Source organism: Ctenopharyngodon idella, chromosome 18, assembly GCF_019924925.1.
Source record: "Ctenopharyngodon idella isolate HZGC_01 chromosome 18, HZGC01, whole genome shotgun sequence".
Classification (NCBI taxonomy): Eukaryota; Metazoa; Chordata; class Actinopteri; order Cypriniformes; family Xenocyprididae; genus Ctenopharyngodon; species Ctenopharyngodon idella.
Window position 1 is genome coordinate 16,125,533 of NC_067237.1, and position 17,311 is coordinate 16,142,843.

General features: G+C 36.6%; 1 protein-coding gene across 4 annotated transcripts in view; it reads right to left on the minus strand.

Moving 5' to 3' along the window:
• LOC127499970 (granule associated Rac and RHOG effector protein 1-like) overlaps positions 1-17,311 on the minus strand; it is a 38,737-nt gene that overhangs the window by 13,420 nt on the left and 8,006 nt on the right. For 3 of the 4 annotated variants that reach the window (XM_051870714.1, XM_051870712.1, XM_051870715.1), the window contains exons 2-3: positions 6,183-7,529; positions 309-521 (exon numbers count right to left, since the gene is read on the minus strand). In XM_051870714.1, the coding sequence (XP_051726674.1) occupies positions 309-521; positions 6,183-6,686 (717 nt within the window). In that variant the 5' untranslated portion in view covers positions 6,687-7,529. The remainder of the gene's footprint in view (positions 1-308; positions 522-6,182; positions 7,530-17,311) is intronic. The other variant, XM_051870716.1, reaches the window with a different exon arrangement.

Here is a 17,311-nt window from a genome sequence, read left to right on the forward strand (position 1 = left end):
TTAAAACATTTTAAAATAATTTTTTCAGGGCTTGTTGACTGAAATATATCTGTGTTTGTTTTTTTATTTATTTTTTAAAGTACTTTAGGTATGTATTTGAGGTAGCATGCAGGTTGTACTGAATAGCTTGACAAACTGGACATTGGAAAATAATATTAGGACAATAAATGGGTGAATCTCACAAAAAAAAAAAAAAAAAAAAAACATAAGAATATATAGCAAATATAAAATGTCATTTTAAAATAACTTCATCAGGGATTGTTCACTCCAGGCTGGTTGGTCGAGAATTGATTGGTGGAGCAGTTTACCTCTGACGCTCCTTTCCATGAGCGGATGGCTTCCTCCAGCTCCGTCAGGGGTCCGGGACTTGTGTTCTGTGTGTGGGCATTTCCACGTCTCTCCTGAACCTGCGCCAGCGCCTCCGCCAGGCAGGACTGCGCCACCGGCTGGACTTTCTGCAATGCCTGTGACAGGAACTGAAAATGCACCTGCATCACCGTCAGGAAGCAGCGGCCCAGCACCTGAAAAAGAGAGTTACATCACACCTTTAACCACAATATGAAAAACAAAATTGTTCACTTATTGTGAATGATTCCTCAATGCATATTACTCTGAAGATAAAAAAAAAAAAAAAAAAAAAAGTCAGCTTTCACCAAAAGAGGTCACTCCAGGTGATGATTTTATGTAAACACAAAAGAAATATGTGGAAAATATTGCACAGAAAAATGAAAATTAGATGCTTTAACCTTTCTTTATGTGAAATGTTCTTTAAAAGCAGTCTTCACAACAGACTTCAAAAACATCATTCAGGCTATAAACAGACATGTACATCTGGTGCTGATGTTTTATTAATATGCAGAACCAAAACCATCAAGGTCAACTCAATGCACCAGACCACGCTTGAAGTTCCAGGAAACGGCGGTCGATCCCGATTGTAACGAGCCTGTTCGGAACATTCCCAGACACAGAAGCATTCTGAGCAGATTTACAGGGTTACTGTCGTATCGCTTCCTAAATAGGGAGTCTTTCCTGACTCACGTCTTACTCATCAGCATGAGAACGTGGAGACAAGCTCGTAAAAATAATGAAATATAGACATTGGATCATTATCCGCTCAGACCACGAGTCTGTTCTTTGTCCTGTTTGCCCTGCGTGTGTTTTCGATAAACAGAATTATGAGTAAGATTCACAGAATGAGACAGAATTGTAATGCATGAATTGCTTCTGTTCATAAAGAAGGCAGGAGACAGGCCTGTCACCCCCACCCATAGCAGAAGGGTTTCTTTTACAGGTATCTCCTGAAAATATCTACAGGCCAAGTTGTAAAGACAGAAATATGTCGTCTTGTGCAACAGGAGACATGAAAAACAAGGTGGCGCCAGTTTCAGTTTTTCACCCCTCACGCAGGAACACCTGAGAGCCGACAGCATATATAGAAACCTGTCTTAAATGTTAGCTAAAGACAGATTTGGACTAATAGGGACATAAATCAACTAACTGTGAAGTTACTACTTAGACTTCTTTATTCAAAACCAGTTTAATGGTTTCAGGGCTCAACATTAACTCTTGTTCTCTTGTTGCAGGAAAGAGCTGGACAAGTGAAACTTGGAACAAAGTTCAACAAAATCCAGAAACTAAATTAAGATCCAGAAAAGAAAAGAAAAAAAAGAAAGAAAAAAAAGTAACAAATATAATTGCAATCAGAGAAAAAGCATTCAAAGTTGTTTCTTGATTCTCACGCACAGTGACAGAAAACAAAACACAGTGATTGTCATGAAATGGCATGGATTAATATTCATCCCATTTGCTACTTTTACTTTATTTATATGCATACATGTACAAATAATCTATATATACATAAACATAAATGAAGGACTTTAAATGCTTTTTTAAAAGTAAATAAAAAGCTTTTAAAACAACCTTGAAATGTTGTAAAAAAAAAAAAAAAAAAATTACTGTATATTGTAATTCATCTTTAATAATGATAACAATAACACTATTCAAATTATTATTAATATAACAGCTACTACTAGTACTACTACTAATAATAAATTATTATTGCTATTATTAACGATTATTATAAATATAATATTTACTTGCATTCATTTTATTATTATTTGCTACTACCACTAATAATAATTTATTATTATTATTAACAATTAATGTAAATAATACAATCTTTACTAACATTATTATTATTATTAATAAATTATTATTATTACTACTACTAATTAATATTATTATAATTATTATTATTATTATTGTTATTATAACTATTAATATATAATATTTACTTGCATTAATTTTATTATTGTTATTGCTACTACCGCTGATAATTAATAATATTATTATTATTATTATTATTATTATTATTAATAATTTATTATTATTATTTTTATTATTATTATTATTATTAATAATAATAATATTATTATTATAGTACTATTAATAATAAATGATGATGATGATGATGATTATAATTATTATAGATTATAAATATTAATATATAATAATATTTACTTGCATTAATTGTATTATCATTGTTACTACCACTGTCACTAATAATATATTATTAATTATTGTAAATAATACAATGTTTACTAGCATTATTATTAATAATAATAATAATAATAAAAAAGACAACAATATTGAAATGTGCAAATAAAAAATAGAAACTAAAGCGACTGAAAAGAGTGCATTTTCAAGACCAAGAACACTGTGAAAGCAAAGAGAACTGTAAACATGGTGTCATCCAAATAAAACATCTCAGAATCAGTGTTCAACTGTTCACAATCAAACAAATCACATCACAGTTTGGAAATCCGATCTAGGGTCAGTATTCTTATTGAGGGCATGCTGAGACCCAAAAAGAGCGCTGCTGATTGGCCCAGCGATGCAGCGGGTGTATTTCAGTAGCGGCGCTTCATTGAGACAATCATGGTGTCAGGTAACACCCCGGGGACGGGAATACCCTGCTGTCGCCCTGCCAGCCTAATGTAAACAGGAGAATGAACTCGCCCCTTCGCACACACAACAGGCAGATTCCCGCGAGGCAGGAAGGGCCACTTGCAAACAAAAACGCTCATTAGCAAATACAAGACGCTGAATAGACAACTAGCTGCCGCCGGTAAAGTCTGCCCTGTGTTTACAGAGAGAGAGCGCGTGTGCACTGCTAATATGTGTGCACTTGAGAAATATTTCCTCTGGTTTTGTTCACAAGTTCAGTAATAAACAGTGACACTTTCATGCACTTCTGGCAGCTGAAATGGTCTGATAAAACACACCAGGTCTGTTTTTAAAGCAGCAAAACTGGTGAGTTTTATATGTTCTTCATGTTAAAAAAAAGATGGCACTGCATACCAGAAGCCCTCTTTCACAAGACAAGACAAAAAAAAAAAAAAAAAAAAAAGTTAAACGCTTGAAAACAGAGCCGGAACTTTCCGGAGTGGTTGTTTCGGACGAGCTGTACAAGTTTCTGTTTGAGTATTCAGGACATTTTTGCTTCTGCAAACATAATAAAACACTTTCAATATTTGAAAACATTCCACAGCAAACACGTTCAGGGGGAAAGAATTTGGAATTGCCAGAATATTCCGTTTCATACTTAGAAAACTTTTGTGTTTGGCACGTGGTTCCGTTGGCACTTTGTAAAGTTGGGATCTATAGCTGCAGGTCTGGCCCGGGTCCCTGCCACAGCGTGCCCGTTTTAAAGGCCTGCGGTGTGAAGCCTTCCTGCTCGAACCATGACCACATCCACCAGGGCGCAAACCCTCGCTCATAAAGGCATCATTTCAGCTCATATGTGTCTCTCGAGCAGAGACATGGAGACTGACCAGCACAGCTCAACTCACACGGCCAACCACACAAACTAAAAAGTATGTTCAGAGAGAGAGAGACAGAGAGAGACAGAGAGAGAGAGAGAGAGAGCGCGAGCGAGAGAGAGAGAGAGAGCGCGCATCTGGTTTCCGAAAATATCTCGGAACAGAGGAATTCCTCTATAAAAGATCTGGAGGCCTCTCCTCGCCTTTGAAAAATAATCAGTGTCTGGAACAACAACAGGCTGATAGTAAACATCAAGATTATTAGCACAAATGTCACAGGTTTGATCTCAGGTAGGGCTGGATTTATAAGAATTCCTGTCCTTCGAAAATTGTGCTTTGAGCGAGACACTTAACCCCTTAGTTGCTAGTCTCGCCCACAGACTGGGGCTGTCTGATGAGTGTTGCACAAAGAGGGGCGAGAGCTTTCCAAAATCCACAGGCTCTAATCTGATCTGTTTTCATACCTGTAGATTGTTTTGTTTTTTTTGTTCCGAAACAGGGATTTTATTTGTTACAAAGTTGCATTTTCTTCTCGTTTTGGTTTGCTTTCACAAGGGAACATTTTGAAGCGTCAAGTCACATGTGAGTAAAGCTGTCCTCTTATTGGTTTGAGTTTCCTCTGCGTCATCCATCAAGATGATTGACGAGTTCACTCTGCGAGCTTATTGTGGCTTTATTTGTAACTGTCGAGACACACATACGATTACAGCCGTCATTCCTGCTATATATACACACACATAATATATATTTTATACATATATATTAGAGAGGCACCAATACTAAATTTCTCTGCCGGTACCGACAGACGATTATTTAGAATGATATCGGCCGATGCAGATATCAATAGTCTAATTTTTAAAAAATTTGTGACGTTATGTGACATACTGTTCACAAGCTGATTTACTGACGTCTTTCCGTGGTTGAAACACAGATTAAGTGATCACATGAGACATGATACATTACAGTAAGTAGTACTGTATCTTTCAACATACCTTCTGATGTTCATGCATGTTTTTCGAGATATAACTTATATTAATGTGAAAGAAAAGACTTGCACTCCGCACTGCCGCTTGAGCTGAGGCGCTACAGCGATCTGACACGTCACATTTAAGAGAGCCAAAACGGCATTTGTTTGAATGTCATGATAAAAATGGACAGAATTTGAAAACTGAAACTTTGTTTTTTTTTTTTTTTAATCAGACAAAAAATTTTTTTTTTTTTTTTTTTTTTTTAACAAAGAACAAAGCTCTTTGTGATTATTGGAGGGTAGGCGCTACAAATAATGTTTGATTTAGCAAAAAAAAAAAAAAAAAAAAAAGGATTGCAGACATGGCAACCTTGGCTTAAACTACGGGTGATTCATAAGGTCAAAAGAGCCTGCTTTAACGTTGCTATTTTTTAACTGTCAATGCGTTATTGTTGCATTAACTAAAGAGATTTTCTTCGCACACAGTATGAGTTGCAGTCTGAAAACATATTTCTGCACCCTTTTTGATTGACAGGATATAATCGGCTCTGATCATCGGCTGTTTTTATACAATAGGCCAATGGTCGATAGTGATAATAGCTTTTATCGGCTGATACCGATTGTTGGACGCGACGTCAGTCACACTTTTTCCGTAAGTTGAACACGGAAGGCGTAGGACTTAGTGTTAGCGTTTTGAACTGCGAGAGTTTTACACTTTCTTCCTAAGTTAAATACGAAAGACAGTCTGGCGGAAGCTAATTATTTTATAACTTGTTAAATATGGATATTTTTCTTACACAAATGCATCGCTTCGCTTCAGAAAGCCTTTACTAACCGTGTGGAGTATGTTTATGATGGATGGATGCACTTTTTTTGAGTTTCAAACAAGTTAGGAGCATCACAGTGATTATTGATATATCTCAGATTGTGTTCATCTGAAAGAAGAAAGTTATATACACCTAGGATGGCTTGAGGGTGAGTAAATCATGGGGTAATTTTCATTTTAAAGTGAACTAATCCTTTAATTTCTGTAATTATATCTATAATTACACTGTTGAGCCTTCCCTTACCCCTTTACCCACCCTTAAACCTACCCATACCAGCAAACCTGTCCCTAACCTTACGCGTATCCCACCTGAATAGCAGCACAAGTGTTTTGCAATACAATATGAACACAAAAAGTACATTTTACTTATTTTTGATGCAAGTACATAGTAGTTAATGACCACTATTATCAAGTATGACCCAATAGCGATATATATCAAGTATATTTTGCTGGAAATAAGGTTGCTGTGATATCAAAACAGATAGCAGTGAAATCTCACAAATTCTCAATACCACAGCAGAAATATCAACAACATGTAATCTGGGTAGGTTGTTTTCGGGCGGCCTACCTCAACGTCCTGCAGGCTGAAGTCGTTCTGGTCTTTGAAGTTAGCCGCGCCTGCGCTGAGCTCCATCAGCATTTTGCCGATCTCGGGCTTTATTGCTGTGGTGAGCCGGCTGGTCGTTTCCATGACATGTTCCTGCACGTCCTTCAGTTGCATAGCCGCTTTGGAGTAACGGGAGTCCCGGAACACGCTGCCAAAGAGCTCTGTCAGGAACGCGCTCGCACGGCAGAACGCGTTCAACGCGTCCAGGTATTTGGAGATGCCCTGTTGGATGTCCGCAATCGCTGTGGTGGTGCCCGGGGGCGGAGCGTGACAGCCGGAAGGGGAGGAGCCAATGGTCGCCATGGGAGAAGGGGTGGAGCAAGAAGAGCCCAACGGGGCACTGAGGGTCCGGCTGAGCTCGGGCAACTGGTACTGCTGGTGCTGCTGCACTTTGTGCTTGGACCCGCCAAGCAAAAAGCGCAGCTTGTAGTCCATTTTACTTTCTTGCGCACTGCAACAATACATAAGTGTTCAATGCGCCCAGGGAGTGTCGGTCCTCACGAAGTGGACAACTCTTGACTTTTCAATGTGCACAAGTACTTGATGCCTAATTTGGGTCTTCTTGGAATCAAGTAAATAGATAGCTTAAAGATCCCATCAGAGGGGAAGTCATGACAGTATTCCGCTCCGGAGAGATGGACAGCGGTGCAAAGCAAGGTTTGAGGAAATCTTGCAGCCCAGCTGCAACTCTGCTCGCATCAAAAACGTTTGCGTTTATATCCCAGTAAAACGGCACACCAACTCCAATTAGCTTCAGGTATTTTCCCTTAGAACTGGTTCACAGGTGCCTCAGGAGGGAAAAAAATTATCTACACATCACTTACACACCAAGCACAGCTTCAATCCTGGCCGAAAATCCAAAGTGCATAATCAATCCTTCAAATGGAAGTGAAAAACCCTTCTTTCCGAACTCTTTCCGTAGGCCTCTAATAAAAATAGAAAAATCTTAAAAATCTGTCAGCAAAAAACAATGAATTTTCAGAAGAGGAAAAACAGTGACACCGTTCAACAGCAAGCACGGAGGATTGGCGTGAGCTACAGGGTGATGTGGCCTGCACCGCTCTGACGGATCCAGTCAGTCAGAGGGTTTCGGAGGGCCGTACAGCGGGTCAGGGTTCAAGCAGAGGGCTGGTAGAACAGACGCAGCTGCCGGGAGAGATCGCCGGGCTCCCTCTTGATCAGTTTCCAGAGCCTGAGGTAGTTAATACTCACAACGGAAACAAATGTGCTTCCAGATAGGGGTCTCTCGGCAAATGCGGACTGCAGCAACAAAAGCACAAATTATCTGTAAGGCCTCTCGGTCATTTCCTGCGAAAGAGACAAAGAGAATGTCAGTGAGATATCACAAGGAGGATGTGTTTTGACATTTGTTTCCAAACATTTCATGCTGATTTGATCAGAAGTTTGTTTTCAAACAGCACACTGATTGCAGTACAGTTTCTCTAGTGGTCATTAAATCAACTGCATGCAGCCTAAATTATTATGTTGTTGCATTTGTGTGCAAACGAATCAATTATTTTCACTAAGTTCACCAGGTGAAAAGTGTGTGTCTGATCACTTAGTAAAGTAACAGCACAGAACCAGTGTCTGAAATCATTCGGTTATTGAAATAAAGCAGAAATTTAAAAAAATATATATTTAGATGAAAAACCAATAAAACTAAAAAAGTGTATGTTGTTGAAGTACTAAAATAATTAAAACTGAAAAAGCTAAATAGAGACAATAAAGATGACAAAAGAATAAAAAAAATACTAAACCAAATAAAAATATAAAAATAAAAGCTAAAAATATTAATAAACTCTATAAATAATATTTAAATAATGATGCAGCACACCTCATCAACAAGACACGTGATTGGAAGAATCATTCTTGTCAAATGGAGCATGTTTAGGTGCTTAAAGTTTATTTATTTAGTATTACAGGTTCCTTTAAATTGCCGTAACCAACTATTAACAACAGTAAGTAATGCATGAGTAAACACTTCTATAACAACACACTGAAACAACAAATCACAATAGGCCTTGTCATGAAAAAGCAATGTCTGACCCTCATTATTCAAACCTGACAGAACACAACAGGTTCAGAAAAAGCACAGCATCCTACTGTCTGAAGAACAGGACAGGGCCCGTAGCCCGTCACAATATCTGCAATTCAAAACCATCAGGAAAAACCCATGAGAGACGTGTTTCAGTCTGTCATTATGCAAAGAGTCCCGTCAGATTTGCATGAGCTGAACAAAAAAAATGCTGCTGCACAATTTCACTCATTTTAACAGCTAAAGTTGTCATGTTTCAGGTGCCAGACACAGGTGCCGGAGGGTGTTTTATTGAACACAAAAACGTGTCCTGCGTGAAACGTGCAACATTATAAAAGACAACCCATGGACTAGAAGAAAAACAATATTTTGCACATATATATAAAAATACACACATGTATATATTTAATAAATATTTACATGTATACATACACACACATATTATATATATATATATATATATATATATATATATATATATATATATATATATATATATATATATATATATATATATGAAATTTATATAATATATAAATATAAATACTTTATATATAAATAATATATTTTTGTTAAATATATAGATGCATGTGTGTGTATTTATATATACATAAATATGCAGTACACACACATTATGTAAACACAAACTTTTGGATGCGATTACATTTACCTACCTACATTTTTCCACCCAAATTCAGTTTTCTGTTTTACCTTTTCTATATTGTGTTTTGTTTATTTGTTTTATTTAATTCAAATATATCATCAAAAAAAATCTGTATATTAATGAAATTAATTCATAAATCTGACAATTTAATCAATCTTTTAAAATGTAATCGCATGAAAATAATATCAGAACAGCATTTTTTTATTTTTTCTAATTAGGTGCTGCACGATATAATACTGTATACTGTATATATTAAAATATAGATGAAAAAAAATATCTTGATTGTGTGAGATTCCTTAAAAAAAATAAAAACTATTAAAACATTGAATTATTATTATTATTATTATTATTATTATTATTATTATTATTATGATTAGATTTTATTTTTTAAGGAATAGATTTTGCTCTAGTTCACACTTCAGCAGATGAAAAAGTGTCTTTTTTTTCCACTGTCATTGTACTAAAGTAACTTCTTGTGCCGTTAAACCAGCATAAAACAATCCAGAAGTCCCTTCTGTTTATCTGCCGTGTTCCAGTGACCTCAAAATCTCACTTCCTTTGGCAAACAACAAGCAGCTATCTAGGAAAACACTTGCTCACTTGCACAACAGGGCCAATCGCAGCACAAACATTCGTGTCACCTTTAGACAACAGAGACAGTCGCCGCGTGCGAGCATCTGGTGTCTTTCAGAAAGAGAAGAGCAGACGTCTGTCTCCTGTGAAAGCCCAGCCTTTGAGCGTATGACAAGGAATAGGCAAGTGCAGTTCCTGTCTGTAAACCCTGTGGATTAAAGTGTGTTTTCAGTGCCAACCGGGTCAGAGAGTTCGCTGCTTTACCTGCTCAATAACACACAACAGTGGAAACAGGGTGGCATGCATGGCACCTCATACAAAACACCCTTCAGACACTAGCCGAATGGGAGACGGATGGGAAGTGCCACAGCCCAGAGAAAAGATGAAAAGGAAGTCTTGTGATGATGGATCATCTGTGCTGAAGGTCTTGTGCTAAATAAAGTTCAGAGCTTCCTCTGTCAGTGCAGCTTCTTATTGTGTTACAAAAGTGAAATACTAGTATCAGACCGCAGTACACAGACGAGCCTTCGACAAACAATCAACCAGATGGTATGGATGCAGGCTTGTTTCAGTACACAATATGGAAGCTTGTTTCCGCCACTAAATAAAAAAAATAAAATAAAGTTAATTGTGACTTTATCTCACAATTCTGACTTTTCTTCAGAATTATACAGTCAGAATTGCATGTTATAAAGTAAGAATTGAGTGATATAAAGTCAGAATTGCGTGATATAAAATCAGAATTGCGTGATATAAAATCAGAATTGCGTGATATAAAGTCAGAATTGAGTTATAAAATCAGAATTGCGTGATATAAAGTCAGAATTGAGTTATAAAATCAGAATTGCATGATATAAAGTCAGAATTGCAACTTTATATTATTTCTCACAATTGCGAGTTTTTATGAATTCTGAGAGAGAAAAAAAAAAAAAAAAAAAAAAATGGCAGTCTTTTTTCCCCTGCGAGTTTATATCTCACAATTCTGACTTTATATCATGCAATTCTGAGAAAAAAATAAAAAGAATTGTGAGATAAAAAGTCGCAATTACCTTATTTATTTTACGGCGGAAACAAGCTTCCATACCACAACGATCCTAAACTAACAGAATAAGGTACACAAACGCAACAAGTCAATTGCCAAACACATTTATCCAGAGATGTACACTGATACACAGCAGTTAAAGGGATTGTTCATTGAATTCTAAAGGCTATAGCATTTTTATGATTTTATGTTATTTAAATGTATATTATAAATTAAAGTCTCACTGCAAGCTGATTTAGATAAACCAATACACTACAGTTCAAAAGTTTGGGATCAGTAAGATTTATATTTTTAGGAAAATAATACCTTCTTTTTTTTTTTTTTTGGGCAAGGATGCAGTAAATTGATCAAAAGTGACAGTAAAGACATTTATAATGTAACAAATTAGGATATCCATTTTTAAAAAATGCTGTTCTTTTGAACCTTCTATTCATCAAAGAATCCTGAAAAATAAATTTACGTCACAGTTCCCAAACAAATCTGAAGCAGCACAACTGTTTTCAACTGATAATAATCATAAATGTTTCTTGAGCAGCAAATCAGCATATTAGAATGATTTCTGAAGGATCATGTGACACTGAAGATGGGAGTAAATTACATTTTACACTATTTTCACATAGAAAAAAGTTATTTGAAATTGTAATAATATTTCACTGTTTTTACAGTATTTTTAATCAAATAAATGCAGCCTTAGTGAGCAGAAGAGACTTCATTTACAAACATTTTAAAATCTTACCAACCCCAAACGTTTGAATGGAAGTGTATATATTATACACCAGGTAAATAGATATTTTCTGACTACAGGTTCCCGCTATATTAAACCAAACGGCTGCTGTGTTGCATTTCAGGGCTGTGCAGGAACGGAAGAACTGTTGATCGAGCCGCGGGCAGCTGTTGTCCATGATCCACCAGCCGCTGTGCAGTTCCTGTCGGGCAAAACAACTGACCCCACACACGAATAATAAAACACCAAAACACAACTGTCCACCCCATCACAGCACAGCGCTGCTTTCCGCTCACAGGACACACTTTGAAATCGTCCTTCACATCTGTTACTAATGAAGCGCAGGAATGTTCCCCTCCACACAGAAAGGTGGATCATTATCAGTCCAAAGACACAGAGAGGATGGCTTTCGTCTTGTTGAACGTCAAAGGAAGATCAGGACGTCATTTATAATGCAGATGAGCCCTTCAGACAATCATACCTGCAGTAAAATCCAGCTAGTTTGGGAAACTCAACAAAAGTGACAAACCGGCAGCACACGTTCAGCTAAATTCCACAAATGTTTTCCAGACAGGTTCTGGTCTGTTGTCTGATCCGAGCAAACATGTTTAACAAAATCTCCAGAAACGGTCACACTTCAAAAGCTATAGTTCTTGAGGAAATCTGATTAGACAAGCCCAGCTTGAAGCTGCTGTAAAACATCCAATACTGGGGATGAGTTATGATAAACTAGATGTTCAACAACTGCCTACTAGATTTCTCTTGTTTAACAGTATTAATCTATAAATCCATAGAGAGGGTTTTATCTGGGGTACGTGAGTAGGGCCCTATGATTTCCACGACGCAGAAAAAACGGACAGAATCGTGAAATCCACTCATAAAAACAGAATTTACTGTATAACGCAGAATGTCATAATTTATCAACTTTTGGATGAATAAATTAAAATTAGGTGTGTCAAATCACGATATGGACTAGTGTCTGTGAATATTAAACTGCAAGAAGACCATTTGAATATGAATCCTCAATCCTGCATGTCTCTGTGTGAATGAATGGCACACGTGCAAAAACGTTTACTACACATTGTGAAGCATGTGCTTCATTCATGACACTCGTGGTGTTTTTTTCCAGCATCCGCCATCTGACGATATGACGACAAACACACAAACTTCATCTTCAGAGCTGATCTGAGAGTCACTTCATGACTATGAGCATTTTACCGTTTAATAATTTGAGAAAAACTATTGTCATATATCGTTTATACACAGAAACGTCAAGCTCTTCATGGCAACCCGCCAAAATAAAAGTTAAGTTTAACTTGTGACAGAAAAATATTACTATTGTACAGTATAATGTAGGTGTATGTCTTAACATACTACTACTACTACTACTACTACTACTACTTTAAAAATAAAATTTTAATAATTGAAGTATTAATCACAATTTTTCCACAGTTTGAAGGGGTTTATTTAAATTTCATTCAATTTTTGATTAAATATAAATGAATATTTTATGCCTTTATTTGATTACCAGAAAAATTAAAAATACACAAAGAATTTTATAGGGCCCTATTATTGTAAACAAATTAATACATTGCCTTTTTATTAATTCAATTAAATAGACATGTTTTTGATTAAATCATTAAAATGGAATCTAGAAAAATTAAAACAGAATTTGGTAAAAAAAAAAAAAATAAGTATTTCATAAAGACCTAAAAATGTCATTTTTGTTAAACTAAATTGCTGTTGAATTGTATAAGTTTCATGACTTCAATTATTTAGATATGCTTTCTGATTAATAACATTTATTTTAACTATTAAAACAGAGTCCAGAAAAATTAAAATGGATAAAACAGAATTTGAAAAAAAATAAAACGTATTTCATAGGGCCCTGCCTGAGGGAACGGCAGAGGGTTTGTGAGTTGATGAAAACCTATTAAATTTATTAAATCATAAAAATCTAAAACAGATTATATATTTTATTTGTTGTCCCTTTATGTCATTATAATTATTATTAAATTAATTAATTATTAAAATATTAACTTAAAATCTTTGGTCCAATGGGTTTGGCTGACAAAAAATTGATTTGCCATATTAAAAAAAACTCAACTAGTCTATCTTAAGAAGCCCTAAATAATTATGTTGATTTATTCATAGTTTGAAGGGAATTAATTCAGAGATTCAAATTCTGGAGAGGGTTTTACCATGCTAAAATAAAACAAAAATAAAATGCAATGCACATTCCTCTATCTTTGATCATTACGTTTCTTATGTCAGCCTATTAGGCTAAAGAAATATAAAATATATAATTTACGATCTTGTCAAACAACTATTTTCACCATTTTATTGAAGCATAACCCAATGCATTACAGTGATTTTCCCACACTTCATGTTGTGCCTAAGAACACCTCCTAACGGTGGTAAAATCACTGTAAAGTGGCTTTATTGCATTTATCATGTCACTCTGCTCCAGAAAGCTGCCTTGTCATTTCTTCTCAAGGATCAGTATATAACATATCATTCTATGGATCTATTTATGCACCTTTAAGCGGTTCACTGACTCCAGAGCGTCTGTGGGATTATTTCTGGAGTATCCCATTCAGAAGACAGACAACAGGCGAACACAACACAAGTGTTACACACAGCCGAGACCCCCATATCGACACGTGCTGCGTGCAGCTGTCATATGTGCTTATGTCAGCGCATAACGCCTATAATCGTCAACATATATCAGTACCGTACGCTTTTACACAACCCAGTTAAACAAAAACAAGAGAAGCAAAAGAAAACACAAGAATCCCAACATGAAACTGGATCTGACAGCAGTACAGCAACAATACCAGAACTAACAATACCTTTATAGATCCTCACAAAGTTTCCCTGACAAACAAAAGGCTCCGTTCCATATCAGTCACGTACAGTATCTCTCCAGAATTCCTGTTTTACATGCGTCTCAGGCCTGGTAACAGCGCATGACCCCCTGAATTCAGACCCCTGCTCCAACTCATGACTCCATTTCAGCCGTACGCCAAAAGAGAGCACGGGTCGGGTTTCACACGCTCGTGGTGCATTGTGGGAATGATGGCCATCTCTGCTACTTGGCTCAGTAGCAGGCCTGACGTGGATAAAAACTCTACTGGGTGTCTGAGGACTCTGTGATTTTTGTGATAGAAATGGTTTCTGCGGCTGTGATGGTTTCTAAATGCAGCATTCAGATGAAAAACTGTAAAGACGACAGGCGTGTTAAAGAGCAAGCTTGATTATAAATTAAAACATTTCCCTGCTCTCCAGTTCAACTGGCTTTTTCCTGTTCTTTTCCAAAAGTGAAACACATTTTACATTCCTTGATACCCAACAGAACTGGACCGGACACCATAAAAATAACCCACGACTTTGAGCTCAGGCCATATTAATGCACAACTCTCTGTTTGAACTAGTGTTGTTATCATTTATGAAAACTATTAAAAACCACTTTTGTTCATTTAAATAAAGTTGAAATAAAATACTGTATAAAAACTTAAAATTAGTAATGTTGCTTTAGCAACTAACTGAAATAAGTAAGTTTAGGCACCTTGTTTAAGTGTTATGATCAGGTCCCCGGTGCATCTACCAACCCAGAAAATGTGAAAAAGGACAATCCAGTAACTTTGTTTTGGTAAGCCTTTCTCAGCCGCTCAGATTTCGCTCCCCTAGTGACGTAGGAAGGGAATCTTATTATAATATTACCGCTCCTTAATCTGCATGTTTTCACCCACGGCACACCATTTTGTTTTCGCAAGCAAAAACAGTGTACCAGTTCTAACACCATGGCAAAAGTTCGAGTAAAGCATGTTAACTGTTCTGTCGTTGGCTTCACAGACGAGCACTGAACAGTATTTAGAGTCTTGTTAGCTTGGATAGCCTACAAGCTGACCCCGGCAAGCTCGATTGCTAAAAAAAAAAAAAGGAGCGTTTCTGTCCGAGCAATATTTTGGAAAAAATATTAGACCACAGCATTTGATAGCAATCATAAACATTAGCCTGGTGTGTATGGCTCTGTTTAGTAAACAGGTACACTATGTATAGTGGGCGTCCATACATGTTTTGCACAAAAGATTAACATGATGGCACATGCTAGTCGATGAGTTGAATCAACTCCACAGCAACTACATAAATTTATCCACTAACCATTCAGAAACGTCCAGTTTCATTCTAAAAGTTGTAACTTCTTCCTGAGTCTGTCCATCAGTGTCGACTCCGGTTTGAACAATGTAAGGCTGAACACCGTTACTGACAATCCTAATTTTGGCTGCGTGAGATTCTCCAGCTTTGTTGTTGTTGAGCAACCGAAGCGCGAGCTGTTAAAGCTCCGCCCTCTTCTGGAAAGGGGGCCGGGAGCAGCAGCTCATTTGCATTTGAAGGGTCACACAAAAACAGCGTGTTTTTGCTCACACCCAAATAAGGACAAATTTGACAAGCTATAATAAATGATCTGTGGGGTATTTTGAGCTGAAACTTCACAGACACATTCTGGGGACACCAGAGACTTATATTACATCTTGTGAAAGGGGGCATTATAGGTCCCCTTTAACATATTTCACATATACCAATATAAAAGTAGTAGGAAACACCATTATTTGCCAAGTGGAAACATTCAAGAACATTTAAAAAAGTACTTTAATATTACAGCAATATTCAAAATAACATGTAGTCTTTATGCAACAATGGAATGAAACAGATCATTAGGTCAAGCGTTTGAACTATTAATAATTATTCCAGTAATATAATTCTCCCAGTTATACTGGGACACTGAAGCACCTCAATAACATCACTGGCCAAAATACAAATTACTACAAATATGAAATTCTCTCACTGAACACTTGTATTGTTTTTGCTATGGATGGACAAAACTCATTAATTTTACAGATAACAGCTGATTCTGAAAACGCAAGCTCATAAACTAAACCTATTCCTAAACTAAATTATTCCCATGAGCCATTAACAGTAGGACTTCTGACCGATTAGGACAGAGCTATTAAACAACATGAAACAATGCAGAGTTTTATGGTGGTACCATGGTACAGTGATGCTATCAGATGGCGATACTATGGCACGGAATGATTAAGATTCACATACCAAGGCATTTACATGATATACTTTCAAGTACCTTGGTGTACCATGGAAGTACATGACTTGAAACCATTGGTAACATCCAAAAACATAATACCATAGTACATTCTGGTATATACTGAGTTAGGAAGATACTACACTTTAAAATGGAAAATTTTCACAATTTTAGCAGAAGTCAGAAATATTAATGAAGACAAGACTGCTTGAGTTTTCTTCCCCTCAGGAAATTAGACACGGGAGAAAGTAGACAAGCAAACGAGTTTAGGCTGGTTACCTCAGAAACCAAACAAAAACTTCCCCAACTCCATCACACTTCCAGATATCAGGCCAAACCAAGCATCTAAATCTGTACGATCACAACGATTTGGGACAATTTGTACAGGAATGCACACAACGTTTAAAGTGATCCAAAAATAAAAATTAATTTGCTCACTCTCATGTCGCAGCTTTCAAATCTTGTTTGTGCTGGCGCAAATTCAAAGTTCATGATCACAATAAGATGCGTTTGAATGTTTGAGAATGACATGGCTACCTGCAGGCGTCCCAAACAATATCTGAAACACCATTATGACTCAAATGACAACTAATTGATAGAGGCCAAATGCAGTTCCTCCTACACTTTTACATTAAATGGAGACCCAAAAGAAATCCCAGATCCATCACTAAACAACAATGTAACATTTAAACAAAAACGTTTGAGGGAAGACTTTCCTCTCGCGCCCTTTGGCAAACTTGGAACAACGTGACCTCTGCGAACACAAAGATTAAAACAAAAGAGTCTTGCATTCATGCTGAATGACCTCATTGCTTACTAAAAGCAGTCCTGATGGCTCCGATTCTGCCGTGGATAAACTCGTAACAGTGAGAGAAGTCATTTGTTTTGAGTTTAGAATGTGCTCTTTGTTCCTCAAAATCTTTGGCTTTGGCTAATGAAAAAAAACAGCAC